Here is a 26,646-nt window from a genome sequence, read left to right on the forward strand (position 1 = left end):
GGTGGCAAGGGCCCAATCAATGATCATAGAGGTAATTCTTTGATTTTGGGTTTATGACCTATCTACTGTGGGTCCCATGGTTTGGAGGTTAAGTTTTGGATATGTGCATGACACGTGTTCAATCGCTAAGTGCATATGTCTGACTGTCATACACTTGAGTGTATCAAATAACTCCCTGGCCTGGAATCAGTAAAAGCATTTACAGCTTTGGATCCAGATCAGTCATAAGCATGTAATTAAATCTGACAAAGAAAGAGAAAGAATAAGCTTAATCCAGAATATCATTTTAGTGCATAACTCTTTAAGTTGTAAAAGGAGACCAACCCTTCAAATAGTCTCTAATAAGCAATAAATCAGATTGCATGATTAGAGAGGCCATCTCAAAAGACTGATGGTTCATAGTTCTCAAGTCCAAGACAGAACAAATTCATGCCAGGGATGATACACACATGCGCGAGATTGAATGTTTCTGTACATGTAATACAAGCATACCAAAAGTCCAGTTCATGATGGAGGTGATTCTGCATTGTTACAGGGAGCACAAGAGAAGTGGCTTCCTCCATTGCCATCATCCAGTCTCCAGTTAATATCAGATGAAGCTGCGCATATGAATAAACCATGATACTTAGAACGATAAACGAACATAGGAATTATTGGCATCTGGCCTCAGAAAAAAAAAAAAAAACAGTTTGCTGATGTTTTCAGTTCCACGCATGTGGGGCCCATCCTCCAGTGATCCAGACAATTGAACCAATGGACTTTACAGTTGAGGGGGATGCTCCAAAAATATCACAGACCCCAGCATTGTAACCATTCGATATTTTGTTGCTTGTGTCATCAGATGTTGACCATTGCTTCATTTTTTTTTTTCCTCAACCCTCTATTATTTCTAGGCCACTAATTGCAGGATTACGATCCTTCTATCTGAATTTTTTTGGGGCATCCCCAATCGAAACTTTAGGACCCATTAGAGCAATGGTCTGATCAACAAATAATGAGCCCAGCATATATGGAATTGAAATCATCAGCAAGATCAAAGTTTGTTGGGGCTCAGGCCTTCCCCCAACAAAAAACATAGAAAATGGAAATGTCACCACTCTCACCATTGAACATTTCCATACACATCTTTAAAGTTCATTGCAAGTCAGGATCATGATGGAGATGACTCAGCACCGTCATGGAGAGCACAACAAACGGTGGCTTTGTGATGCCCTTGGTACACTCTGATGGCTTCCCCCGTCGCCATTGTCCACAGCCTCGCAGTCGTATCAGAAGAAGCTGCAATTGGTAACAATTTCTGATCCTTAGAACAACAGAGAAATATAAAAGCGGGAGAAATTAAAAAAAAAAAACCATGTGAGTTGCAAGGAAAGTCAGCAAACCAATGAATGAACAAATTATACGATACCTGTAATTAAATATGCACCATCTACTGAGAAAACGCAGTCCCATACCCAGCGCTGATGCCCTGTGGATATATAATCCAATACTCAAAAGAGATGAACAGAAGATTATTCATGTGTAGGGGGGGAGGGGAGAAATGGGAACTTGGCGAGGGATTTGCCAAGGGTCACAAATGGGATGGGCTGGCCCAAGTCCAGCCAGCTTTAGGCTTTGCTGTAAGGATCGTGGGTTGGACTTGGGCCTGACTTTCAGGCCTGATAACTAATTGGGCTGGACCTGAAGTCTTATCTGGCTAAAGGGCCTACAAGGAGGCCCTACCCAACTTGTTACTTTGGTGGATGAATATTTGGCAGGGTCCAGCTCAACTAAAATCCAGATCCTTTGCTGATGGCCTGAGCTGGACCTGGACATGCTTTGGTCCAGCCCAACGCAGTTGCGACCCAGATCCCAGTCTTACCTGTCAAAGTTCGCTCCAGAGTGAAACCATCAACGTTCCAAATCTTAACGGTGTGATCAGATGATGCAGTAGCCAGATACCTAGAAAAATTTTCATTTCATGGATTTAAGATGCATGAATATAGAAAACAAATGGGATAGTGCAGAAACAATTAGAGTTTGCTACAAATAAATTGATTGAAGTTTAAGCAGAAATGCTTCATGAAATTAAATATGAGATGTTAAACCTGGGGCAGCAATTGCAGCCGAGTTAACATCCTCCAACATCTTTATGAAACATGTGGCATACATGGACAAGATCCAGATCTCCATTCAGCGGGGCCAAACTTGATGCACGAATAGACAAGGAACACTAACTGGACGATCCTAAGCATTTAATTGGTGGTCTACAAATGGATAGTGATAAACAAAATTTAGCCATGGTTCACATTCTATGAGCATAAGTTCATTGAAGGGATGGCAAGGATCATCAGATCAAGGCAATTTCTGGTTATCAACCAAATACTGGTGGATGGTTGGTTTGAATCATCATAAAAATATGCCATGAAGAAGGTACACAAATTGGGAGGATGATAACTCTTTGCTGCCCTTAAATCTGTGAAATTCAGTGAACTTGTTTGCATAAGTTGCAGTTTTAACAAAATATGTTTCAGGAAAAAGGGTATGAGGTGTCAAACCGGTGAGGTTCACAGAACTCTGGGGAAAGCAGACACTTTAGAATGTAACCATCGTGTGCTTGTAGTTTATGCAGTGGTTCGAAGTTGGTCATAGTCTGCAGTAGAAGAGTATTCGGATTGCATGAAGAATACCAAAGACTATAGTGATACCAGGGTAAAATCAGAAAAATAATGAATTATTGGGCTTTTCAAATGCTTAAACCTAAATTCCACTGCATAACAATGGAGCTACCTGTGTTCCTCGCAATAAGCGCCAAACGTAACAAGTCCCGTGATTATTTGCAGCAACAACTAAGCTCCCATCCCACATTACTGTCAAAGACCTCACAGCTGTATCTACCTCTGGAACCTGCAATTTGAAGAGATATCTTCATACATGCCTTTTGGAATCAAATAATAGAAATCATGAATGGAAGAGCAAAATGAGGCTCTGACATGTAAATTTCACTCTTGAAGAAATGAGCAATGTCAAAACTTACCAGCTCACAGCTGCATGAATTTGCAGTCAAATCCCATACGCGAATATTTCCATTTTGGTCCCCGGATATTAGTTCCGTCTGCAACATCACAAGTAAACCGACAAAATAAATTAACTCTATAACAACCATAAGTTCTTCAATGAGATTTTATATAACGCTTGGCCCAAGAGTTTCTACAGTGCACACATGTTTTCAGCTTGTAAAAATGGTGCCCATGGTTCAGTGATCCAAATCATTGATGAGATTGGCCCCATTATGCATGGCTTGTGCACCAAAATCTCTCAAATGAGAACATCATTACCCTCCTATTGGTAGCCAACAACTAGATGGTAAAGAAAGAAAATATTGCAACAATCCATACTCAACCAAAAAATTATAAAAAATTTGATGGCTAGGATATTCCAGTCTCTAGGATTTTTATGCATGAGCCATCCACGTTGGGACCCATCGTATGAACAGTTTCAGTCATTGAATCATGGGTCCTGCTTGAACAAACTGAAAACCCAAGCAAACTATAGGAACTCTTGGGCGGAACCTTGAATAATACCTATTCTTGGATTCCTAAAAATCGTAAAATAAAACTGGATGACCCTGCTACATAGGGGTGGAAATGGTCCGGGACAGGGTCAGTCCAAGCCTGATCCCATTATTAATTGGCCGAAAAGTCAGGCATGGGCTTGGCACAAAGCAACTGGGCCTTTGATTTCCAGTCCAAGCCCACCCGTTAACATTATAAACAGGCAAGTGCTCACGTCAGCCCTCAAATAGTATGGAAAAACTTGGCCTAGGCCCAATCCATTTATTATTGTTGTTATTATTATTATTATTTTAAATTCAGGCCAATCCGACCTATAGTTGCATGAAGCGTGAAGCAAATTGGCAGCAGATTTGGGTGTGGAAGTGGGGAAGTGTCTTTGTTAAAATGTTAGCGAGTATAAACAGCTAGGAAGTGGGAGCTCGATGCGGGAATCAAAGCAGGAGTGGCACCTAGTTAGAAGGATCATGCAACCTCTACTAAAGGCCGAGCTTGACCCATATCAGGCCATGACCTGAAACCCAATGGACCAGCCTGGCCCGTTGCCACCCCTACTGCAACAACTTCAAGGAAAGTAGCGAAGCATTTTGAAACATAAATATATGAGATCTTTCACATGAATGTTTAAAATTAAAGTGTTCCTGAATGGTTGTATTGAGAAGCCTTTCAAGTTCCCATGAAGAAAAGGATAACCAAAGGAACAGAACAAAATGCAGAGATGAAGAAATGGCTCAACAATAAACATACAACAGATTTCAGAATTACAAAAATCTAGATTCTATAATGGCCCAATATAAATCAGATTTGACATGTGAGCCCGTGTCAGAGAAATGCTGCAAGTGCATTCAAAATGCTGCCAGATTCTGTCCCAAGTCCCATATTCAAGAACACTTGGCAATGCTGAAGACACTACAGCTGTGTGGATGCAAATTATGATGAACCAGCATTGTGAGCCAGATAAAGCCCTCATGTTAATGACATAATATGTGTCTGAAAAAGTGATTAAAGAGCTTCCAATGTTCGACTTTGACCTGATTTGGATGTAGAACAACGGTGTTAACAGCTGCACGGCTTTCATACTCCCTTTGACAACCTGGAGCCCTGAAAAAAAAAATGAATTTAAGAAGTTAACACAGAGGAGAAATACAATTTGTGTAATGGTGGATTGGAAAAATAAGCACAGGGCACTTTTTTTTTTTTAAAAGGCAACAAACTGAAAATGCATTAAAAGAAGAAACAGATACAGAAGACAAGAAGAAAAAAACCAAAAAACAGAAAAAGGCCCAACTGCTGAGATAGCAGAAGGCACCTAAGGGCCTAATAAACTAAAATCCACATCTTTCAGAGATTTAACACAAGCAGCCCATTCAATCACCAAACTCTTAGCCCTAGAACCGACAGACGGAGCAGAAGAAGAAGTGTTGTTGAAACATCTGTTATTCCTTTCGTACCACACAGCCCACTAGATGGCGAGAATGGCCATTCGCCATATCGTGAGCTTCAATTTCCCAAACTTGAGACCATTCCAAGCAAGCAGCAGATCGGCAGCTGAGCAAGGAGAACACCAACTGACCGAGAAATGATGGCAAAAATCTTCGATAATGGAGGATATGTGATGCGGACACAGGTGCATTCAAGGTGTACCAACGAAGAAAGCGCCAACCACAAGTGTCGTCCTTGTGGATAGGTGAATATTGAGGAGCTGAAGACCTTTCACATGTGATTGGGCATATAGAAGACCCCACTTAGGGAAGACACATGTGAAGGAAGATTGGAGAAAGAAGACCGAGCGCCCAAATTTTTCCATACTTATGTTATTTGTGCGTTTTTTGACTTAGTTAGGGGTCTTTTAGTAATCTTATATCTTTATTTGCTTATCCTAGGGGTATTTTAGTAATTTTATGTCTTTATTTGCTTATTTAAGTGGGGTAAAGCCCTAAACACGAATTTCAACTATTGATGAATGAAAAGCAAACCCTTTGGTTGCCTCCTTCCTCTCTTCTCTCTGATGGTGCTTCTTCTCTCCCCTTGATCTTCTTCTTCTAATTTCTTCTTGTGCCCCTCCAACTTCCTCAAGGTAATAACTTTCTTTCTTCTATTTTTTTGTTTTGGCTAATTCCTCTTCGATCAAAATCTTGAGAACCGATCTAAACCCTAAATCCCCAAATTCTCAAATCCCTAATCCGAGAAACTTCTTGGTTCTTCGGACTAGTGATCTTCATTGATCGATTGGGTTTGACCATGCAAGATCGGGAGGTCTCATCCCTCGCCGGATCCAACCTAAGTAGTAATTGAATTCCATACTCCATGGTTGTAGTGATGGCCCGCTCCATTGCATGTTTCCTTTATGATTTTCTCAGTTATGATGATTATTGTTAGAATTTTAGATCATTTATTCCTTTTATTTCCGCTGTTTAATTATCTCCATGAGCATGCATCATAATTAGGGCTGTCCTGCGTCAAATTTGGTATCAAAGCCTAGGCTTGCATGGTTTTTGTCTAGATCGAGTTATCAAATTAGGGTTTTGATTTTTTAGGTTTAACTTAGGAAAGTTCCAGGTTTAGAAAGTTTTCAATTTTAGAAACTTTCCAATTTTAGAAAGTTCCTAATCTGGAAAATTTTCAGATTTGAGTTGTTTCCTGTTTCAACTTAATTGTGTCTGTTCATAGTAGTTTTGCATTCATCGCATTCATCTTGAAAGTCATAACACCTAGTAGTCTAGTTAGGTAGAGTTTGGTTCAAGTCTTCATTGTATGCCCACGAGAAGAGGTAGAGGTTTCGGACTTCAACCTACCATGAATAACGAGCAGTTATCTGAGCAACTTGCTCAATTGATACAAAAGATAACCGCTCTAGAAGCAGGTCAAAGGCGTGAGTTTGCCCGCCTTGAGAACCAAATTACCACAACCATGACTAAGGTGGAGCAACTAGAGGCGTTCCAAAAGGAAAATCCCGCTGTAGGGGAAGATGCGCACTCCCAAGTGGAAGGAATCATTGAAGAACGTGCTGCCACACGTGGTGGTAGTGAGGATAGAGATCGTGGTAACGGTCGTGGTGTGGTGCGAGAGGCACGAGCCACATGTGGTCATCAAGACCGTTATGATCCAGATGAGCGTGCGATGAAGAGTGTGAGAGTTGAGGCCCCGAGTTTTGATGGACGCTTGGATCCCAAGGCATTCCTTGACTGGGTTGCTGACATGGACCACTACTTTGAGTGGTATGGCATGTCAGAAAACCGTCAAATGCGGTTTGCTAAGATGAAGCTTGTGGGTCAAGCCAAGCTCTTCTGGACTAACACCGAGCGTAGGATAGAGAGAGTTGGTAGAGCTCCTATCACACATTGGTATGAGATGAAAGAGAAGTTGAAGGAGAAGTACCTTCCTCTCTCATACCGTCAGAAGCTCCTTGACCAATGGCAATCCTTACGCCAAGGGTCAATGCCTGCCGCTGACTACATCGCTAAATTTGAAGAGTATGTGATGCAATGTGATATCCGAGAAGACCCTCTAGTAACGCTCTCGCGTTTTAAGACGGGCCTTTGTGCGGATCTTCAGCGCGAGCTTATTACTCGGCCCTTAACGGACTTAGATGAAGCATATCAAGTCGTGCAGGAGTTCCAATATCTGAAGGCTCCTGTCGTTCGTCGTTTTGAGTCCCGAGACTCCAATGCTAGATCTAGTTCCCAAGGAACTAGACCTAATATTGGTAATCAACCTAGGGCACAGGCGACCATTCCGCCTAGGCCTAAGGAAGACAAGGGCAAAGGGGTTCTTGGTGCCGGTCCTAGTAATATGAGCCAAGTGAGGTGCTATGAGTGTGGCAACCTTGGCCACATGTCTAATCAGTGTCCTACGAAGAGCCGTGGGAGAGCCTTAGTTATAGGCGAGCCCCACGAAGGTGGAGATGACCAGGGTGATTATGAAGTTGAAGAGTATCACCCTGAAAGAGGACTTACTGATGAAGAAGAAGTAGATGGAGACGTAACGCTTGCAGTAGTCAGGCGTGTGTTAGCTCAGTCTAGAAGTAGTGCTGACTGGCGTCGAAGCACTATCTTCTACACTATTGCCAAGTGTGGTGAAAAGAATTGTAAGGTGATAGTGGACAGTGGAAGTTGTCAGAATGTGATTTCCACTAGCACCTTAGATCGCTTAAAACTGAAATCCACACCTCATCCAGAACCGTATAAAGTTTCTTGGGTTAACAAGACATCCCTACCTATCACCCAACAATGTCTAGTCCCCATCGAGTTTGGGTCATACAAAGAGTCCCTGTGGTGTGATGTTTTACCTATGGATGTGGGACATGTTATCCTAGGTAGACCGTGGCTATTCGATAATGATGTCACGATCTTTGGCCGTTCGAATGCGTGTACTTTTATGTATAATGGTAAAAAGATCAAACTTAATCCCATGCCACCTGAGAATACACTAGGGAAGAAGAAGGATGAGAAGGCAAGTGAGCCTAGAGAAATGGGGAAATCCAAACCTAAGTCTTTACATATAATCAGCGCAAGAGAGTTTGAAAAAGAGGCTAAGGAGGATTCTATGGTGTATGCCCTTGTGGCTAGAGAAATTACACCTGAGGTTCCATCAGAGTTGCCCTGTGAGGTGACCTCGGTCCTGAAGGAATACAGTGATGTATTTCCTGAAGACTTACCGAATGAATTGCTACCTATGAGGGACATACAGCATGCCATAGATCTTGTCCCAGGGTCTACTCTACCGAACCTTCCTCACTACAGGATGAACCCTGCAGCGCATGCAGAGTTGAAGAAGCAAGTTGATGAGCTTCTGCAAAAGGGTTTCATCCAAGAGAGTATGAGCCCGTGTGCCGTGCCTGCATTGTTGACGCCAAAGAAAGACGGCACGTGGCGCATGTGTGTGGACAGCCGTGCCATAAATAAAATTACTGTCAAGTATAGGTTCCCTATACCTAGACTTGATGATATGCTTGACATGTTGGCCAGGTCCACTATATTCTCGAAGATAGACCTCAAGAGTGGATATCACCAAATCCGTATACGCCCAGGAGATAAGTGGAAGACGGCGTTTAAGACGAAAGATGGGCTGTATGAGTGGTTGGTCATGCCCTTCGGCTTGACTAACGCACCCAGTACTTTCATGCGGGTGATGACACAAGCTTTGAGGCCGTTCATCGAAAAATTCCTAGTGTACTTTGACGATATTCTTATTTATAGTACCACTAAGGAATCACACCTTGAACATTTAAAGAAGGTCTGTAGTGTCCTTAGGAAGGAAAAGTTGTACGCTAATCTTAAGAAATGTGCATTCATGTCTAGCCAAGTTGTGTTCTTAGGATTTATAGTGTCATCTGAAGGGATGCGCGCAGACCCTGAAAAAGTTAGGGCCATAGTTGAGTGGCCAGAACCAAGGAACATTCATGAGGTGCGAAGCTTTCACGGCCTAGCAACTTTTTATCGTCGGTTCATTAGGGGTTTTAGCACGATCATGGCTCCCATTACTGAGTGCATGAAAAAAGGAGAGTTCATGTGGTCTAAAGCCGCTGTCAAGGCTTTTAAAGAAATTAAGGGCAAGATGGTGGAAGCTCCTGTCATGCGCCTACCTGACTTTTCTAAAGTCTTTGTAGTAGCGTGCGATGCGTCTGGTGTCGGTATAGGTGGAGTGTTGAGTCAAGAAGGACACCCAGTGGCCTATTTCAGTGAGAAACTGAATGAGGCAAAACAAAAATACTCCATTTACGACAAAGAATTTTATGCGGTAGTGCAATCCCTGAGACATTGGCGACACTACCTCCTACCGCAAGAATTCGTTTTGTTTTCTGACCACGAGGCTTTGAGATATTTGCATTCTCAGAAGAAACTCAACCCAAGGCATGCCAAGTGGGTAGCGTTTCTTCAGGAATATTCGTTTGTTTTGAAACACAAGGCCGGGGTTGAAAACAAACCAACGGATGCCCTTAGTAGGAGAGTGGCGTTGCTCAACTCCTTGAGTGTAGAGGTAGTCGGATTTGAGCAACTGAAAGATGAATACCTCATGTCCTGATTTTGGGGGTACTTACGCGTCGCTCTCTAGTGACCAGCATATTATGGGTGAATATGTTCTTAAAGATAGCTTTCTTTTCAAGGGAGACAGACTTTGTATTCCCCGTATGTCCCTTCGTAAATTCCTCATCTGGGAGCTTCATTCAGGAGGGATAGCTGGCCATTTTGGTCGTGATAAGACCATTGCCCTCGTGGAAGATCGTTTCTATTGGCCAAGCCTCAAGCGAGACGTAGCCAAAGTTTTAGGGCAGTGTCGAACATGTCAGTTGGCAAAGCAAAGAAAGCAAAATACTGGGCTGTACACGCCATTGCCAGTGCCACATGCTCCGTGGCAGGACATTAGTATGGACTTCGTGCTTGGGCTTCCCAAGACTATTAAAAAGCACGATTCCATTTTTGTCGTTGTGGACCGTTTTTCTAAAATGGCGCATTTCCTCCCATGTTCGAAGACGTCAGATGCGTCTCATGTTGCTCGTCTCTTTTTTGATGGTGTGGTGCGTCTCCATGGGTTACCTAAAACCATAGTGTCTGATCGTGATGTTCGATTTACTAGCTATTTTTGGAAGACACTGTGGCACATTATGGGAACTCATTTGCAATTTTCTACTGCTTACCACCCACAAACAGATGGTCAAACTGAAGTGGTAAACCGTAGCCTTGGAAATCTTCTACGTTGTCTAGTGGGTGAACATGTTAAGACTTGGGACTTAATTTTACCACCTGCTGAACTTGCTTATAATGGGTCAGTTAATAGATCTACAGGGTTGAGTCCTTTTGAAATTGTAAGTGGTTATAAACCTAAAATGCCCATAGATCTCTTACCTATGTCTGTTACCCAAAGGTCTTCTGAGTCAGCCGATGCATTCGCACGCCATATTCATGATTTGCATACACATATTAGACAGCGGTTAAATAAGAGTAATGATGATTATAAAGTTTCAGCTGATTCTCATCGTAGAGTGCAAGAATTTCAAGAAGGAGACTATGTAATGGTGCGAATAAGGCCAGAGCGATTCTCTCAAGGATCTGCAAAGAAATTACAAGCGCGTAGTGCTGGACCATTCAAGATATTACAAAAGGTTGGGTCCAACGCGTATCGGGTTGCCCTTCCACCTGAAATGAGCATTAATCCAACTTTTAATGTGGAAGATCTAGTCCGTGCCCATACTCCCATTGTTGATACATCGTCCCTTTCATGGCCTTTTTCTGAGTTTGCTACCCAACCCCTTCCACCCCCTCCTCCACCCATTACCCATAAAGAAGCAATTGAAGAAATCTTGGATGACGAGATAGTATCCACGAGAGATGGGGGTTTCCAAAGGTATCTTGTCAGGTGGAAAAACAAACCATCGTCTGAATCTACGTGGCTGTCGGGCGACGCATTGCAAGGTGTTGATACAGATCTACTCGAGCGCTACAAAAGTTTCAACTCGTCGGAGTCGAGTTTTTCTCACCCGAGGGGAATTGATGCGGACACAGGTGCATTCAAGGTGTACCAACAAAGAAAGCGCCAACCACAAGTGTCGTCCTTGTGGATAGGTGAATATTGAGGAGCTGAAGACCTTTCACATGTGATTGGGCATATAGAAGACCCCACTTAGGGAAGACACATGTGAAGGAAGATTGGAGAAAGAAGACCAAGCGTCCAAATTTTTCCATACTTATGTTATTTGTGCGTTTTTTGACTTAGTTAGGGGTCTTTTAGTAATCTTATATCTTTATTTGCTTATCCTAGGGGTATTTTAGTAATTTTATGTCTTTATTTGCTTATTTAAGTGGGGTAAAGCCCTAAACACGAATTTCAACTATTGATGAATGAAAAGCAAACCCTTTGGTTGCCTCCTTCCTCTCTTCTCTCTGATGGTGCTTCTTCTCTCCCCTTGATCTTCTTCTTCTAATTTCTTCTTGTGCCCCTCCAACTTCCTCAAGGTAATAACTTTCTTTCTTCTATTTTTTTGTTTTGGCTAATTCCTCTTCGATCAAAATCTTGAGAACCGATCTAAACCCTAAATCCCCAAATTCTCAAATCCCTAATCCGAGAAACTTCTTGGTTCTTCGGACTAGTGATCTTCATTGATCGATTGGGTTTGACCATGCAAGATCGGGAGGTCTCATCCCTCGCCGGATCCAACCTAAGTAGTAATTGAATTCCATACTCCATGGTTGTAGTGATGGCCCGCTCCATTGCATGTTTCCTTTATGATTTTCTCAGTTATGATGATTATTGTTAGAATTTTAGATCATTTATTCCTTTTATTTCCGCTGTTTAATTATCTCCATGAGCATGCATCATAATTAGGGCTGTCCTGCGTCAATATGAACCCACAATGAACAAACAGATGATTCACCGATTCCGCCTGACACATGCAAGTTAAACATATATTGGTAATCGGCATTCCCCTCTTAACCAAGTTGTCAATGGTAAGAATTCTATTGTGACCCGCCAACCACCCAAAACAAATGACTTTAGGCGGCACTTGGAACTTCCAAATACACGGAGTAGCGACATAGAGATCGTGCTTAGTTGGGTAAATAATCTTATAAAGAGATTTGACAGAGAAAGCACCAGATTTCTCCAACGGCTAGACGATACTGTCAGACAGAGAGGGCGAGATCGAAGAATGATATATAGATTCCAACAGATTCACATACTCTATGGCTTCGCTATCAGAAAGATTTCAAGTGCATCTGATGTCCCAAACTGAGTTCGCCGACGTAGTGTAGCAACAATTATTGATAAAAATTCCTCTGTCATGAGAGATGCGATAAATTAGGGGAAATAGTAATCTGAGAGGTTTTTCACCAATCCAAATATCCTTCCAAAATCTAATTGAGGAGCCATTACCCAGCACATATGTAGCAGTATCAATAACCGATTGTCTAACCTTTAGAATACCACGCCGGATGTGAGAAGCCTTATAACACGAGGATTTCCTCGGCCACCATCCTCCCCGAGAAGCGCCATATTTCCCTTTAACTATCGAAACCCAGAGGGCATTCTTTTCAGCTGCAAATCTCCAAACCCATTTCCCCAAAAGAGCCGAATTCATAAGCTGGAGATTCTTAACATTAGCCCCACCCTCCCGGAAGACTTTACAGACTTCTTTCCACTCAAGCAAGTGAAACTTCTTTTGATTTTCCTTCCCAAACCATAGGAAATCTCTTCTAATTTTATCCATACGCCTGAAAACCGGGCCAGGACATCTGAACATCGTCATGAAGTAGAGGGGGAGACTTGATAGAGCAGATTTGATCAACGTCAGACGACTGCCCAAGGATAAGTACCTACATTTCCAAGAGGCCAAATATTTCTAGAATTTTGTGATTACCCTGTCCCACATGAACGTCGGCAGAGCGCCCACAGAGAGGGGCAGACCAACAAACACTGTTGGAAAAGAATCAACTCGGCATCCAAGGGAATCGGCCATATTCTGGACGGAGGGAGGAGGGACATTAATACCAAGCAACTTCCACTTTCTCATGTTGATCCTATGACCCGCAACGGCTTAGAAACAACGCAACATAAGTAAGAGGTTATCGATTTTTTCGTGAGAGGCCTCTGAAAATATGAGAATGTCATCCGTGAACTGAATGTGAGTGAGGGGATCAGGCACACCAGGCATCGCAATACCACAAAGAATATTATTCTCCTACCCTTTCTTCAGCATTTGGGACATAGCTTCGCCAACGATTAGAAACAGGAAAGGGGAGAGAGGGTCTCCCTACCTCAAACCTCGTAAACTTTTGAAGAAGCCTTTAGGAGACCCATTAAGGATAATAGAGAAATGGGCGGACCCAATACAGGCGGCAATCCATTGTCTCCATTTAACCCCGAACCCCATCCGGGTTAACATATACAGCAGAAAGTCCCAATCAATATGATCATATGACTTGGCTATATCCAGCTTACAGAAAATACCTTGAGATTTGGACCTGTGACACGAGTGGAGCACCTCGTTAGCAATAAGAGCTCCATCCGTAATTTGTCTTCCTTTAATGAAAGCAGTCTGATTAGGCGATATGAGATTTCCAATAACTGTGGAGAGCCGCATTGATAAGACTTTAGAAAGGATTTTATAAGGACTCTCAATCAGACTGATTGGCCTGTAATAAAAAAAAAAAGACGCAGCACCTACCACCTTGGGGATCAAGGAAATAAAAGTGGCACCTAAACCCTCCGATAATCTGCCTCTCAAATAGAATTTGTGAAAGAAAAGAAGAACATCCTGGCGGACAGTCTCCCAGAATTGTTGATAAAAGCACATCGGAAACCCATCCGGACCCGGGGACTTATCCCTACCCAGTGCATCTACAGCTGCCTTCACCTCTTCGTCAAAAAACTGGGACTCGAGCAGATTGGCTTCTCCTTCATTCAATCTGTTGAAATCGATATAATCAAGACGAGGGCGGCTCCAGTTTTCAGACGATAGGAGGGCAGAGAAGTGAGAGACGGCGATCTCCTCGATCACATTCCTATCCTCAATTCTATTCCCATTCTCAGAAATGCTAAAAATAGCCTTAGCCCGAGCATGCATACTGGCCATATTGTGAAAAAACTTAGTATTTTTATCCCCCTCAGCGATCCATTTAACTCGAGATTTAATCCTCCAAGAAGCTTCTTCTTCCAGAGCTTTATTTGACAAAGTCTGGATGATAGAAATTCGCTTAGAGAAGAATTGTTTTGACAACGGAATTCCCTCGAAATCAGAATCCAATTTCTGAAGCTCGGCGAGGAGCGCATTGATTTCTGACTCCCGCTTAATATCTTCCTCCTGCCACCATTGCTTAAGCTTAGATTTTAGAAGGCAGAGTTTTCCACCAAGGATATGGCCCGCGAAACCTTCCACCTGAAAAGAAACCCACCAATCAATAATCTTCGGCCGAAGACCATCAATCTAAAGCCAAGAAGAGTTGAACTTGAACGGTTTGGGACCCCAATTGTCGTCGTCGACGCTGAGAAGAATTGGGCAATGATCAGACGTGGTGCGAGGAAGGGCCACTTGTTTGGTTGTTGGAAAGATCTCAATCCAATCTCGAGAGATGAGAAATCTATCCAGCCTAGACTAAATGGGAGTCGCACGACCATTTGTCCAGGTGAATCTGGCACCCATAAGCGGCAAATCAATTAGCTGTTCACTTTGAATCCATTCGAAGAATCGATACAAAGCAAAAGAAGGTCTTCTTCTTCTGGAGTGATCCTCCGCAAATCGAGTGACGTTAAAATCTCCCACAACAGAAAACGGACCTGGAAATATAAGTCTAACCTGAGTTCACTCATCCCAGAAAAGAGACCGAAGAGAAGTGTTGTTAGGCCCGTAAAAAACCGAAACAAGACATTGAAACGAAGAAAACTTATCTTGGAAAACAATAGATAACGAGAAGGCCCCGTTGTGGGAAGAGATAAGGGTCCATTTGGACGATTTCCAAGCGACAAGGATGCCACCTGAACTCCCCACCATATCCAAAGCCAGCCATTTAGCGTCAATAGACCTCCACAGAGTAGACAACAACTTGTCCGAGAACGAAGGAACCTTAGTCTCCTGAAGACAGACAACATCAGGATCTTTTCTGCTTAAAGAAGCATTGATTAGGCTTCTTTTATGCCTGGACCCCACCCCCCTAACATTCCAAGAGACAATCTTCATTGAGTCACTATGCTTCCCCGGCTACCCTGTCTCCTAGAATTGGACATCGAGGCTGAAATGAATCCAGGACAAGCTTCAAGACGTTGAAGCTCATGGGAAGTAGACCTTTTAGCCAACTGCTTACCAAGAGTTCTGCTCATAGAAAAAGGTCTGCCTCTATTTTCTATGCACTGAAACAAAGCAATATAATCCTCCAATCTGTCTCCAAAAGACCCGTATCTGCTTTCCCGAGGGCACGAAGAAAAAGGGGAAATACGTAACTTTGCCACCTGTCAAGCCACTTGTCGAGCATCCGGATGAGAGATACCCTTCAAGACATCATCCTTAGCCACGCGTCCCGTATTGCGTGTCGAGGACGGCGAAAGATAAGGACCCTGAAAAGCCGGTGACTGAGATTTCTAATGAATCCCTGGTTGTGACTGGATAAAGGTTGGATTCGCTGTTATATCCCCCGGATAAACGTTAGTTGGCGTATCCGCGTGTCCGATCGTAGCTGACATCTGGCCACGCGTCGTAGGCACTGACGTCATCATCGATGCGCTCGAGAGACGCGAGGGAGATAGAGCAGGCGACGACGGCCGATACGGCTGAGGGTCTCCACGTGGCTCGAACGAATGAAGGTTTCGGTCACTTCGTCTGCTGGCAGTGTCAGAGTGGCGAAGAGGAAATCCACTGGAGCATGGGTGTTGTGCTCCTTCTTCCAAGTTCGCCTATTTCAACGATGGCTCCGGTGTAGAATCTTCCCTAACCCGCCAAAGATCGCCCCACCGAGGACACGGAGCATCCGGAGCTTCCATCAGAACCGGGAATTCCATCATCCTCTCATCAACAATCACCGTCACCGATGATGGCGAAACAACACCCTTCGGTCGTCTAACTCGAACTCTGATAACCCCAATTTTAGTCTTCTCATCCAATTCAAGGAGAGAACCAAGATAAGCAGCAACAACAATAAAGAACTCGTCATACCATAATTCCAGCAGAATACCCCAAACCTAAAACCAGACATTTTCCTTACCAAAGATCGAAAATTCCTCCCATCTCATAACTCTGGCAACTGGACCTCCCGAATGAAGATGGCTCGCCATTAACAACATTTTAGGATTAACCCCAGGACAAAACCTAAGCCATAATTCTTGATATCCAAGCGGTTTAATCTTATAGTTACCTAGATGGAATCCCGTACTATCTGAAATCCAATCCCTCACCTGAGACAGGGAAGCTCCTTCTTTACAGATAATAACCAACGAGTCTTTAAGATCCACCTGGGCCTCTCGAAACTACTCCATATTAACCGTGATAGGAGCACCCATCCTATCCAAAAAGGGGTCAGAAACTAGGAGAGGGCGCGGAGGATTAGGGGGAGAATCGGAAGTATCGGGTAAGATATAAGGACTGTCGTCATGGTGGTGCTGATGGAGGACCATCCTTGAAGGATGGAGCCTCCGTCATGGAAGGGAGGGGAGGTGGAGGGAGGCGAGACTTGGGTCTCTAGACCTTAGGGGCTAACGAGGGTGGCTTGAGAGATGAGGAGGGAGAGGGACCATATCTAGTCCTCTGAACTAACAGCGGGCATCCCGCAAACTTCACACCATGTAGCATGTCGACCGCTCGGGCAAGCTCCGCTTCGGACAACATCCGGACTCTGTATTTGCCGGTCTGTCGATCTCTAGGCATGACAACATCCATAATTGCTCCAGTACGCCCGAAAATTCTTTCAATATTAAGAGGGAACCAACCCATCAGGAAACCCTTCACAAACAGGGTAGGATAAGCCCGGCGAAACCTTGCCGCTGCTACAAAAGGGGTTTTTTTTCCGATGATGGAACTCCTGCCATTCCTTCTCATGTAGCACATTATTCAATAGAGAGCAGAATAAGATCCACAAATCAGGCATCCATTGAACAAGCTACCATTAGCTACGAACCTATGACATAAATAACCAAAAGAGAGAGTTTTTCAATTACAAATATTGTCAAACAATTCCCCGAACTATCCCATTTTTGCTCAATGAAACAAATAAAGTGGAAAAATATGTGGCTGCTGTACCCATACCTACATTAGGTTAGGTTCTATGACAACACTAACCTGCAATCTTAACTTCTTATCTACATCTAATTCCTACGTTTGGTGTGAATGGTGAAATTAAATTAGTATATTATTGAATAACTACAGTTTGCAATATCAAAAAATGTGAAGTATGCACTGCCATATGTGGCTGCTGTACCCATACCCCATGCATGTTGCCGTACAGGCTAACACAGTACACACATGGAATATCTGAGCTACTCATTAGGCAGAAACAACCATGGATATTGCCCTGGCTCAAAAAATAGGCTCCTGGAATAAAAGTAAGGGGTGCCATAATATGCAAAAAAAAAAAAATTTAATTAAAAATGGATGGCTAAATTAAATTCTTCATAGCCGTCCATTTGTTTCTAAAAACTGTGGCCCACCTAATGAGAGGCACAGCCAGATTCTTGGTCAGGGAATCTACACCATGTGGCCTGCCATATGGACAGCTCAGATATTATTCACGTCTATGGTGTTCTAGGTTCACACATGTGGCAGCATGTACAGGGCTTTACTATGTGTTAAGGATTAACAAGCTTCTGAATAAGATGACAGATGGTGTAATTTTTAATCCAGATTGTGAAAACAACAATCAATGTCCTAGGCTCCAAGCTACCTCTTTTTATGTTAACTAGTTACAGTACCTCAAATCCCAAATCTTTACTGTGCCATCTTCAGAACCTGAATACATCCAATTGCCATCACATTGAAATCCCACTGCCATGACATTATTGGTATGTGAATCATAGCTTATCACCTGAAATTGAAACAAAGTAGGTAACTCGAAATGAGAAAATATAGAGACATCACAAAGAGCCATCTTAGAAATTGTTGTTCATTTACTTACAATAAACATACCGGTTGTGGACTATTTGAGTTAACCTCAAACAAACGAATGTGAGGATTTCCAGCTGCAGCCAGGTACTGCTTATCAGGGGTTATTTCAAGCCGATTTACTTGCTGCAGGCATCGTACTGAGTAAATCAGGTTTCAATTCTTAAAAATAAAAAAGATTAAAAACATCAAGGCCCGGAAACTAGGAAGCAGTATGCATACATATCATATTGTCACATAGGAGATGGATCACGTTTTTCCCAGAAAGCAATAAGTTCATAGTAGAAGTTGCATACAATACCCTAGAGAAATGCATTTAAAGAAACTTTTTCAGTCCTGAATAAAGAACATCCTGTTTGGTTCGAATCATCTCATTTAGATAAGATTATGAAGAGAACTATGCCAGTATCTAGTTTTGATGTTCTTCATTCAATGGAGGTTAGAGGAAGGTGCTATTCCTGGGGGAGGGGACTAGATATATTCAACAACCATAACAGGATCAATCTCGATTTTGGTGATGCCTCTCTAGAACTGGTAGAGGAAGGATGATATCTCACCATATGCCTCAAATTGATATCTCACCAGATTCCCATTTGGAAACTGACAGAAAACTATTGGAAACACCACACCAATTGATCAACCACAACCCCCATATGTGCATATGAATACAAATGTAGTCAAATACCATTATTAACCCTGATGACCTCTCCTAGAACTCCCATATAATTTTGTGATCTCGAAACAACCAATACTTCGCTACTATTAAAACTAGGGTGGAGAATCCTTCGTGGTTCAGGCAACCTTTGGGTATTGGTGATTCATGAACATACTCAAGTGGTCACAATTGGCTCAATAGAAATATATCATCTGCGGCCTCCCCCGTTTAGAAAGCATTATGCCACCTTTGCACACAGCAAAAGATTGGTATCAATTGGATCATTGGAAACGAACAGAAAATTAAACATTAGACTGCCCCTTGGATTACCAACACCCCCTAATTGACTGACTGCAACTCCCCCACGCCCATATTAATACAAATAACACAGTCGAACCATTATCCACCCAAATGAAGTCTTCATAGTACATCCAAAAAGAAAATTCTACATCCAACAGAAGTTGGGAACTTTGGGACAATGACTTTCAACAGAAAATTCAACAAACTCCCCCCTACGTCCAGAAGAGAACTCTATGATTTGGAAACCATTGCAAACGGGTGAACTTACTGAAAAATCCACTTACAAGTTACAAACATTCAATATACCAGATGGTTCCCACCAACGATACTCAGTTTATCTGGAGGTCTTTCTAGAAGTTCACATGTACCCCACAAGTAAAATTCTTTACAAGGACAGTCGTTCATGGAAGAGCTCCTAGCCTCCTACCAGGGACCACCTCTTCCATCACAGTATTGTTGAGGACAACTTACATGGACAGTCATTCATGGAAGAGCTCCTAGCCTCCTACCAGGGACCACCTCTTCCATCACAGTATCGTTGAGAACAACTTCTTTGTCCTCTGCCATAGTCAACCAGAAGTTCATGCCCATCTATGCCTTCACTATACCTTCTCACAGGAGATTTGGAATCAATGGATCACTTTCTACATTAGTTTCATCTGTTGTGATCCCAGTCTACAATATTAAACAAACTTTCCTTCATTAGCACTTTGGATACGATGGTAAAGGTTTCTCAAAAGTCATTTGGCATGCAATATTTCCTTACTCAGTTTGGGCTATCTAGCTAGAACGAAATAATGTAAATCTTTTGAAATTCATCCATCTCCACACAATCTGCCATTGACAAAATCACAACCTAGGTTACTGAATTCTGCAATCAATTCAACGCCCAAAAGTGCATCTCCTCAAGAATCCCTCACCCTATTAAAATGGACTTTAGAAACCACCGTCATTCACCATCTCCATTTGTCCTCATCAATTTGGGAACTCCCACTACCAAGCTTCCTCAAGCTTAATTTTGATGGTTCAGTATTTGGGACTGATCGTGGGTGGAGCTGATGGGCCCATTTTCTTAACACTGTTGGAAAAGGTATTGAGGCTTTCAACATGGCATTCTGGACGCAAAAGTCAATTTTGTAGAAGGCCTTGCTCTCCTTCTGGGAATTAAATTAGCCCAGAAACTGAACCTTCCATACTTGAAAGCAAAGGTGATTCAGATTAACAGTTCAGAATCTGTTGTCTCAGGAAATCCAGGTTCAGAAACTGGAGGACCTCAACCATCCTCCAGAACACTAGGCAACTTCTTCAAGGTTTTCAGCCATTGGCTTCTGTGACACATGTTCAGGGAAGGCAATGTAGCGGTAGGTGTTTTGGCCAAATCTACAACCCTATCATGCAACAGGTGGCAGAAAATCTTTCCTCCATTTTTGCTTTGACACATAAAAATGGATAACTCTGCAAGTATGTTTTCTAGAAGTTTGTTTTTATGAATAAATTTCCTACTAACCAAAAAGAATGTGTTTAGGATGATATGCAGCTGTTTCGCAGGAACAAGCCAAAATGCATGTACAGAACTAAAAGATACACGGTGTTTAAGCCCATTTCAGCCAGTAAGAGATGGTTTCAGTCGCTTCAAACAAATTGACTAATTAATGTGGGGGCATTTTCACACCGGGCTCAAGTGGAGTGGCTCGTGAGATGCAGGGGCACATTCGGGGTAGGCAGCCCACAAAACCCATGGATTTGGGGGCCGTGTGAGGCAGGTGGCTCGTGTGAGGCGGAACCCATGGATTTGGGGCCCACGAGGGGGCGGTACCCATGGATTTGAGGCCCAAGAGGAGGGTTCAGCCGAGAACCTTACCCATGGATTTGGGGCCTGGGCTATAAGATAAAGGGATTAATTCGCCATGATCTATCAGTTTGAGCTTTTAGAGCATGTGGTTAATTGTCCTGCATCACTAATTCTTTGGTGGACCCACCACAGAGCAAGTTCCCTTGAGATGAAATTTGTGCATGCCCTTAGCAGGGCTCATCTCAGCCCCACCAGAGAAGGATCAATACAACCACCTTATCATGGAACAAATGGCTTCGCCATGTGCCATGTTGTAACCAGTTTAATTGTTTTACAACATGGGATGAGTTCACCACTTAGCTGGACCAATCATGAAGCAAGTCCCCTTGCAAGTGGACTTGCACACCCCCTTAGCTCCTCTCAGTCCATGGACTGACTGATTTTTCATGGAAGGACCTGAGAAAGCGGGGTTAACACTATTGACAGATTCTTGCCCAGATACCATTAAAATGCCAGTCTTCATGTCATTCTTTTTTGAATGGCAACATTTATTCAAAAAGAAAGCAACTGAGACAACCTAACCTTACATAAGCAAAAGAGCATGTGGAATCATTTACTAGGAACAACACCAAGGTCACCCCTAGCATCGATCAACTGACTCCCTACTACACCCATGAAAAAAGAGATTGAGCCACAAAGCCCAACTTACAACCCAGTTTCTTGCTTTGTGAAACCCAACTGATACATTTCCGAATAATTAAAAAAGTTCTATTATTGCGCTCCTTCCAATCAGCTACAAAACGTCAAAACCACAAGCAGCAAAAGACACCATAAAGTCCTCTTATTCATTGAAGCCTTGGACATCCTTGAAATAAATCTAGGATTTTCCTTAGCCCAAAAAACTAAGGACCCTCCAAGTCCACCACACCTGAACTGAAAAACCACAATGCCAAAGAGGTGATACATCATCTCCCAGCTCGAATGCAAAGAATGGGAGCGTTGGGAATTATCATTTTTCTACTTCTCAGATGGTCAATGAAAAGGACCTTATCTCTCCCCACCAACCACCCAAATGCCACCATCGGCAGCTGACCTGGATATCTCTATTCTTTAAAGAGGTATTATATGATTCAGCACATAAGGATATGTTTAATGCCTCATGCCTGGGTCTGTACAAGCAGGGCCCACAGTTCAATGTCTAGACCATTGATCAGATGGGTCCACTGAGAAGGTGCCATGCCCAAAAGATCTCCCCAAAGGAGGCAATTATAACCCTTCCGCTGGTAACCTGCAAATAGATGGCTATGAACAGAATACATCAATGGTCCACCTTCAATGGGAAAAAGCCGAAGTCAGATTGCTAGGATCTCCCAATCTGGAAGTTTTTCCAGGGCACTGTCCATCAATGGGGGCTGATCGAAACAAAAGCTTGGATCACCAAATGATGGGCCCACCATTTGTACAAACTCTTAAGGCCTGAGGATTAACATAATTCCTCAGCCTACAAACACTTCATCAAAACAACAGCTTGGATCACCAAACGATGGGCCCACCACTTGCACAGATTCAAGGCCTGAGGATTAACATAATCCCTCAGTCTACAAATGCTTCATCGACCAGTCAGCTATCCCTTAGCCAGGCCTGGGGATTTGAATAGGTTAGAGACTATGATGTTTTGAGGACTCTAAATCATCAAAGGGACTCATAGAAAGCATCAGTTGAGTATTGAATAACAATCAGCTTACCTTTATTTTTATGAATCAAGATTCAAACTCTCCTCTGGATTAAATACTTCATTTAACCAAATACAAAGATTGGTTTGTAAACCACGTTGCAGTTTTGCTTCCAAGAGCCAGTGTTAAAGTCAAGTCTATGTATTAGGGAGTGTCAAAAAAATAAAAAGGAATCCAATCTTAGAAACAGATAGAGGTATAGAACCATTGACTCACCGAGTCCGGATACTGAAGAGTGCGGTAACACCGTCCACTCTTCGCTTCCCAAAACCTGATCGTATGATCGTATCCGGCTGTGGCAAGAATCACCGAAGGTTGACTCATTCCGTTCTCCGCTCCAAAGAATCACCGAAAATTTATTCATTCATCGAAATGACAAAAGAATATGCCAAAATCTACAGAAAACAAAAAGAAATCATCATTACCTCTTGATTCAAATAAATTAATTCTTAATTGATGAAGCATCTACAATACTGCAATTCAAAATCGCCAAATCACCAAAAATGTTCTGCTTACATCCATACATGTACGGGAAGTGCCAAAGCGATTTCTGTGATAAGAGATTCAGGAGGCAATTTGCAGCACATGTGTGACATGCTAATGCAGCACAAGTGTATGATATTGCAGCCATGTATCAAGAATGAGTCATCATAAACATGCTCTGGAACAAAAATCCAACTAGTTAACTCACCAAGCGGGCCATGCATGTATAAGAAAGACAATCAGTTGGGGAAAAAAAAAAAAAAAGATGACCAATAGTATATAGTTAAACATATGTGTGGCCCGCTTATTGAGTAGACCTTGATGTTTAGTCCAGTGCATGTACACGGTTGCCACTGCCTGATGAATGGACCAGATTGTTAATACACATACCACATTGGCAAGCATATGAGGAATCACCTTAGTGCTTCTTTACATAGGTACATTATGCATTCATGCACATGTGCATACAAGTGTATTTAGTCTATTGTCGACTAATCTTTTTTTTTTCTTAATGGCTATTGTCGACTTATCTTAAGCTAAAATTTTACAGAAACGGAATAAAATAAAATTTATTTTGCAGAATTACATAATCAATTTCAAGGAGAAACGATAAGATACAACAGTCATATTAGGAGTTATGTTCTGATACAACCATTTTTTTCCTGCCAAAATGCCACGTCTTATGGTCTAAAGATGGGGGAAAAAAAAACTGCCTGTGGTGAATTTGGAAACTGGATTTCTGTCAAACTTGTACTCCAATGGTCTATCAAACTGGGTATCCAAGTAAGAGGCTTGGTGACAAAAGGGTACGTGTTAGGCACCCTTTATTGCTCCCAAAGATTGGTCTCTGCTCAATGACATCAAAAAATTTCAATTCAAGTATAATGTTCTCACTGATTTCAAAAGAAAATGTCAAACTAAGGAAGTAAAAGAGAGAGAGAGAGAGGGAAAAAAATGTAGTGGTAATGTGATGAACTCCAAAGTGATGATCTTCAATCTTCAGTGAAGGGTCTTGAGTTCTATTGCCATGGAAGCTTGCATAGAACAAGAGAAGAGATCCGGAGATCTAAGAGATTCTCTTCCCCAAAACGGGTTAAGAGAGCTGTCTCTCAAAGCCTAATGGCTGAGGCAAACTCCTTAGCCCTCTCTAGGTAGGAGAACTCTTAGATATCATATCTACAACTCAATTTCTCTACCATGGTTATGAAATAACCTTACTAATATTCTTCTAGTGCAGAAAATTGGCTAAGCATTGGATGATTATGAAACATAACATCTCTTGTACTTAGAAGATTTCAAAGAACAAGACCCTTCTCCAAGAGAAAAAGGGTTTGTTTATAGACATTTGAGATGGTAGATCAGTAATTTGAGAAAATCAAATGGGTTGATTAAGGGGTAAACATGAAATTTGAATTTCCATAGGGAACTTGGCTCCAATATGGATAAAATGGAAATTTATCAGAATTTAGTTATTTTGGTAGGGGATGTAATTAGAAAGCAATTAGAGAGTTCTTAGGTAGAAGATCGTAACAAAATTGGGAGGGAAAAACATGACATAGAACGAACAGAATAATGATGCTGGTGTTTTTTTCGAGGGATGTGAGGTTAAATATCATATGCAAGAAAGAAGAAGGGGAAGGAAAGAAAGGGAATGAAAGAAGAAGGTATGAAGTAGAGTCTCTCTACTTCTATGGATATCTTAGTTGGAGTCTCGCCAACAAATGTGTAGAGAGTCACGCCTTACTCAAGAACTTTTCATTCACTTCAAATTTGAGTTGAATTACATTGACGTAGGATCCACTATTTATAGACTTCATAGAACCTTCTTACATAAATGCTACAACCCTCTTTCACAAACGCAAGACTAAATCTTCAACTTCTTATGACTAACGCATAAATGATAACAATTTCCAATACCTTCTTACATAAATGTTAGAACCTTCTTTCATAAATGCAAAGACTTGAAAATTTTAAATAACTTCAACTTCCTGGGACAAACTTATATATGATAACAACAACCAATATACTAGGACTTCTAGAACTAATTAATAAACAAGAGTTCTCATGGTACTTTAGGTCTTAATAGAGGACCACAAAAACCTTGTTGTTGGGCTCATTTGATGGGTCTTATAAACAGCCATGGGCCTACAGCTGGAGAATTTAAGGCTCATGGGCCTGTCATCAAAACGGCTATGTGATTTGAAACTTTCAAAGGGGCAAAATCATAAGTTCAGCAAAAAATGAGGGGTCGCAATGGGTTAGGGTCAGGCCAAGCCTGACCCATTTAGCAAACAAGCCAAGAATTCTTGCCCAAACCCAACCCACTTAAAAATTCATCAAGCCTAACCCGGCCTAATCTAACCCAACCCATTTGATGCAAACATGTCAGGCTCAACTAACCCATCCAAACCCGCTTCGATCCATCTTGGGCTTAAAATGGAATACAATACTAAGGCTATGCACAACCTAGCCTAGACAGTGAATATGTACATCAATAAAATAACATAAAATAAAAATAAAATTCCATCTATACTTCTCTCCTATATTTTGTTGTGGGTTTTAGCTTGGGTTGGGTCCAGTCGTCTAGCCCAACGCATCGATAACCTATATGGGCATATTAGGTCAGGTGGGGTTCAACCTAAGCCCGACCCATTACGTTACTAGGTAGCATTCCTAGCCTGAGCCTGACCCACTACCTAATTTAGCTTGGACTAAACCCACCTCAAAAGCAAGTTGGGCCACTTGACCCATAGGTCGATCCAACCATTGCCAACCTATAAATAACAATACAAACCCTCCAATAGCAAGGCCCAACATCAAATGTACATAAATCAAATTAAAGTGATTCTGAACCATTGGAAAGCTAGGTCAAAATACTAAAATATGGACCTAAAGATCACATGAAATGGATCTAGGAAACTAGAGAAATCAAAGCCCATAAATTGGAACTTGCACAAAATGACACCAAAGTTGGTAGACAATTCATCCACCAGACCTGTAGACGTATTCCTCTAAACAAATCATCCATTCTGGCAAACAAATTTCCACTACCAGATATAATTCCCAATCAATCTAGTAGAGGAAAAAGGCTGGCCAGCTATACACACGCATAAAAAAGAGTGTGAAGCCCATTACAACTGGATCCCACACATATTTTCTTCATATCAATTTCTTATTTTATCATAAATACTTTGGATTAAGACATGAATTAAGGTGTTACATCCCCATGCCCTTATCCAATAATTAATTTAAATTTAAATTTCTAATAATCAAATATAAATTTTCAATATTAAATTTAAATTTCAACTTCCTATGTTTATGAGTTGGTAGAGATTTGCTGTGTATTTATTCTTCTTTGGAATGAATAGAAGGGGAGTTGCATTATGCCATAACCTGCGTTTTACATGAGATGACGCCCTTCCCCTCTTTCACATGGGCTTGATCGAGTTGGACCCTATAATTTGGTATCAAAGCAACCCTTCCTAGGGCATGCCAAGGAAGACAAAGAAGCAGCAGACGAAGGAAGCTTTGGATCATATTAATACCAAGTTTGAATT

The 26,646-nt window shown here is 42.0% G+C and overlaps 1 protein-coding gene across 1 annotated transcript; it reads right to left on the reverse strand.

Annotated features, from left to right (window-relative positions):
• Positions 1-263: 263 nt before the first annotated feature.
• Positions 264-23,001, reverse strand: LOC131243725 (target of rapamycin complex subunit LST8). Its single transcript, XM_058243253.1, has 11 exons — positions 22,823-23,001; positions 18,151-18,252; positions 17,937-18,049; positions 4,583-4,652; positions 3,017-3,094; positions 2,770-2,886; positions 2,538-2,632; positions 1,862-1,941; positions 1,409-1,468; positions 1,104-1,278; positions 264-599 (listed from the first exon to the last, which is right to left on the reverse strand). The coding sequence occupies exons 1-10, from the start codon at positions 22,928-22,930 to the stop codon at positions 1,151-1,153; spliced, it is 951 nt and encodes a 316-aa protein (XP_058099236.1). The 5' UTR covers positions 22,931-23,001; the 3' UTR covers positions 264-599; positions 1,104-1,150.
• Between the last annotated feature and the right edge of the window lie 3,645 nt (positions 23,002-26,646).

Source organism: Magnolia sinica, chromosome 4 (genome assembly GCF_029962835.1).
Source record: "Magnolia sinica isolate HGM2019 chromosome 4, MsV1, whole genome shotgun sequence".
NCBI classification, from domain to species: domain Eukaryota; kingdom Viridiplantae; phylum Streptophyta; class Magnoliopsida; order Magnoliales; family Magnoliaceae; genus Magnolia; species Magnolia sinica.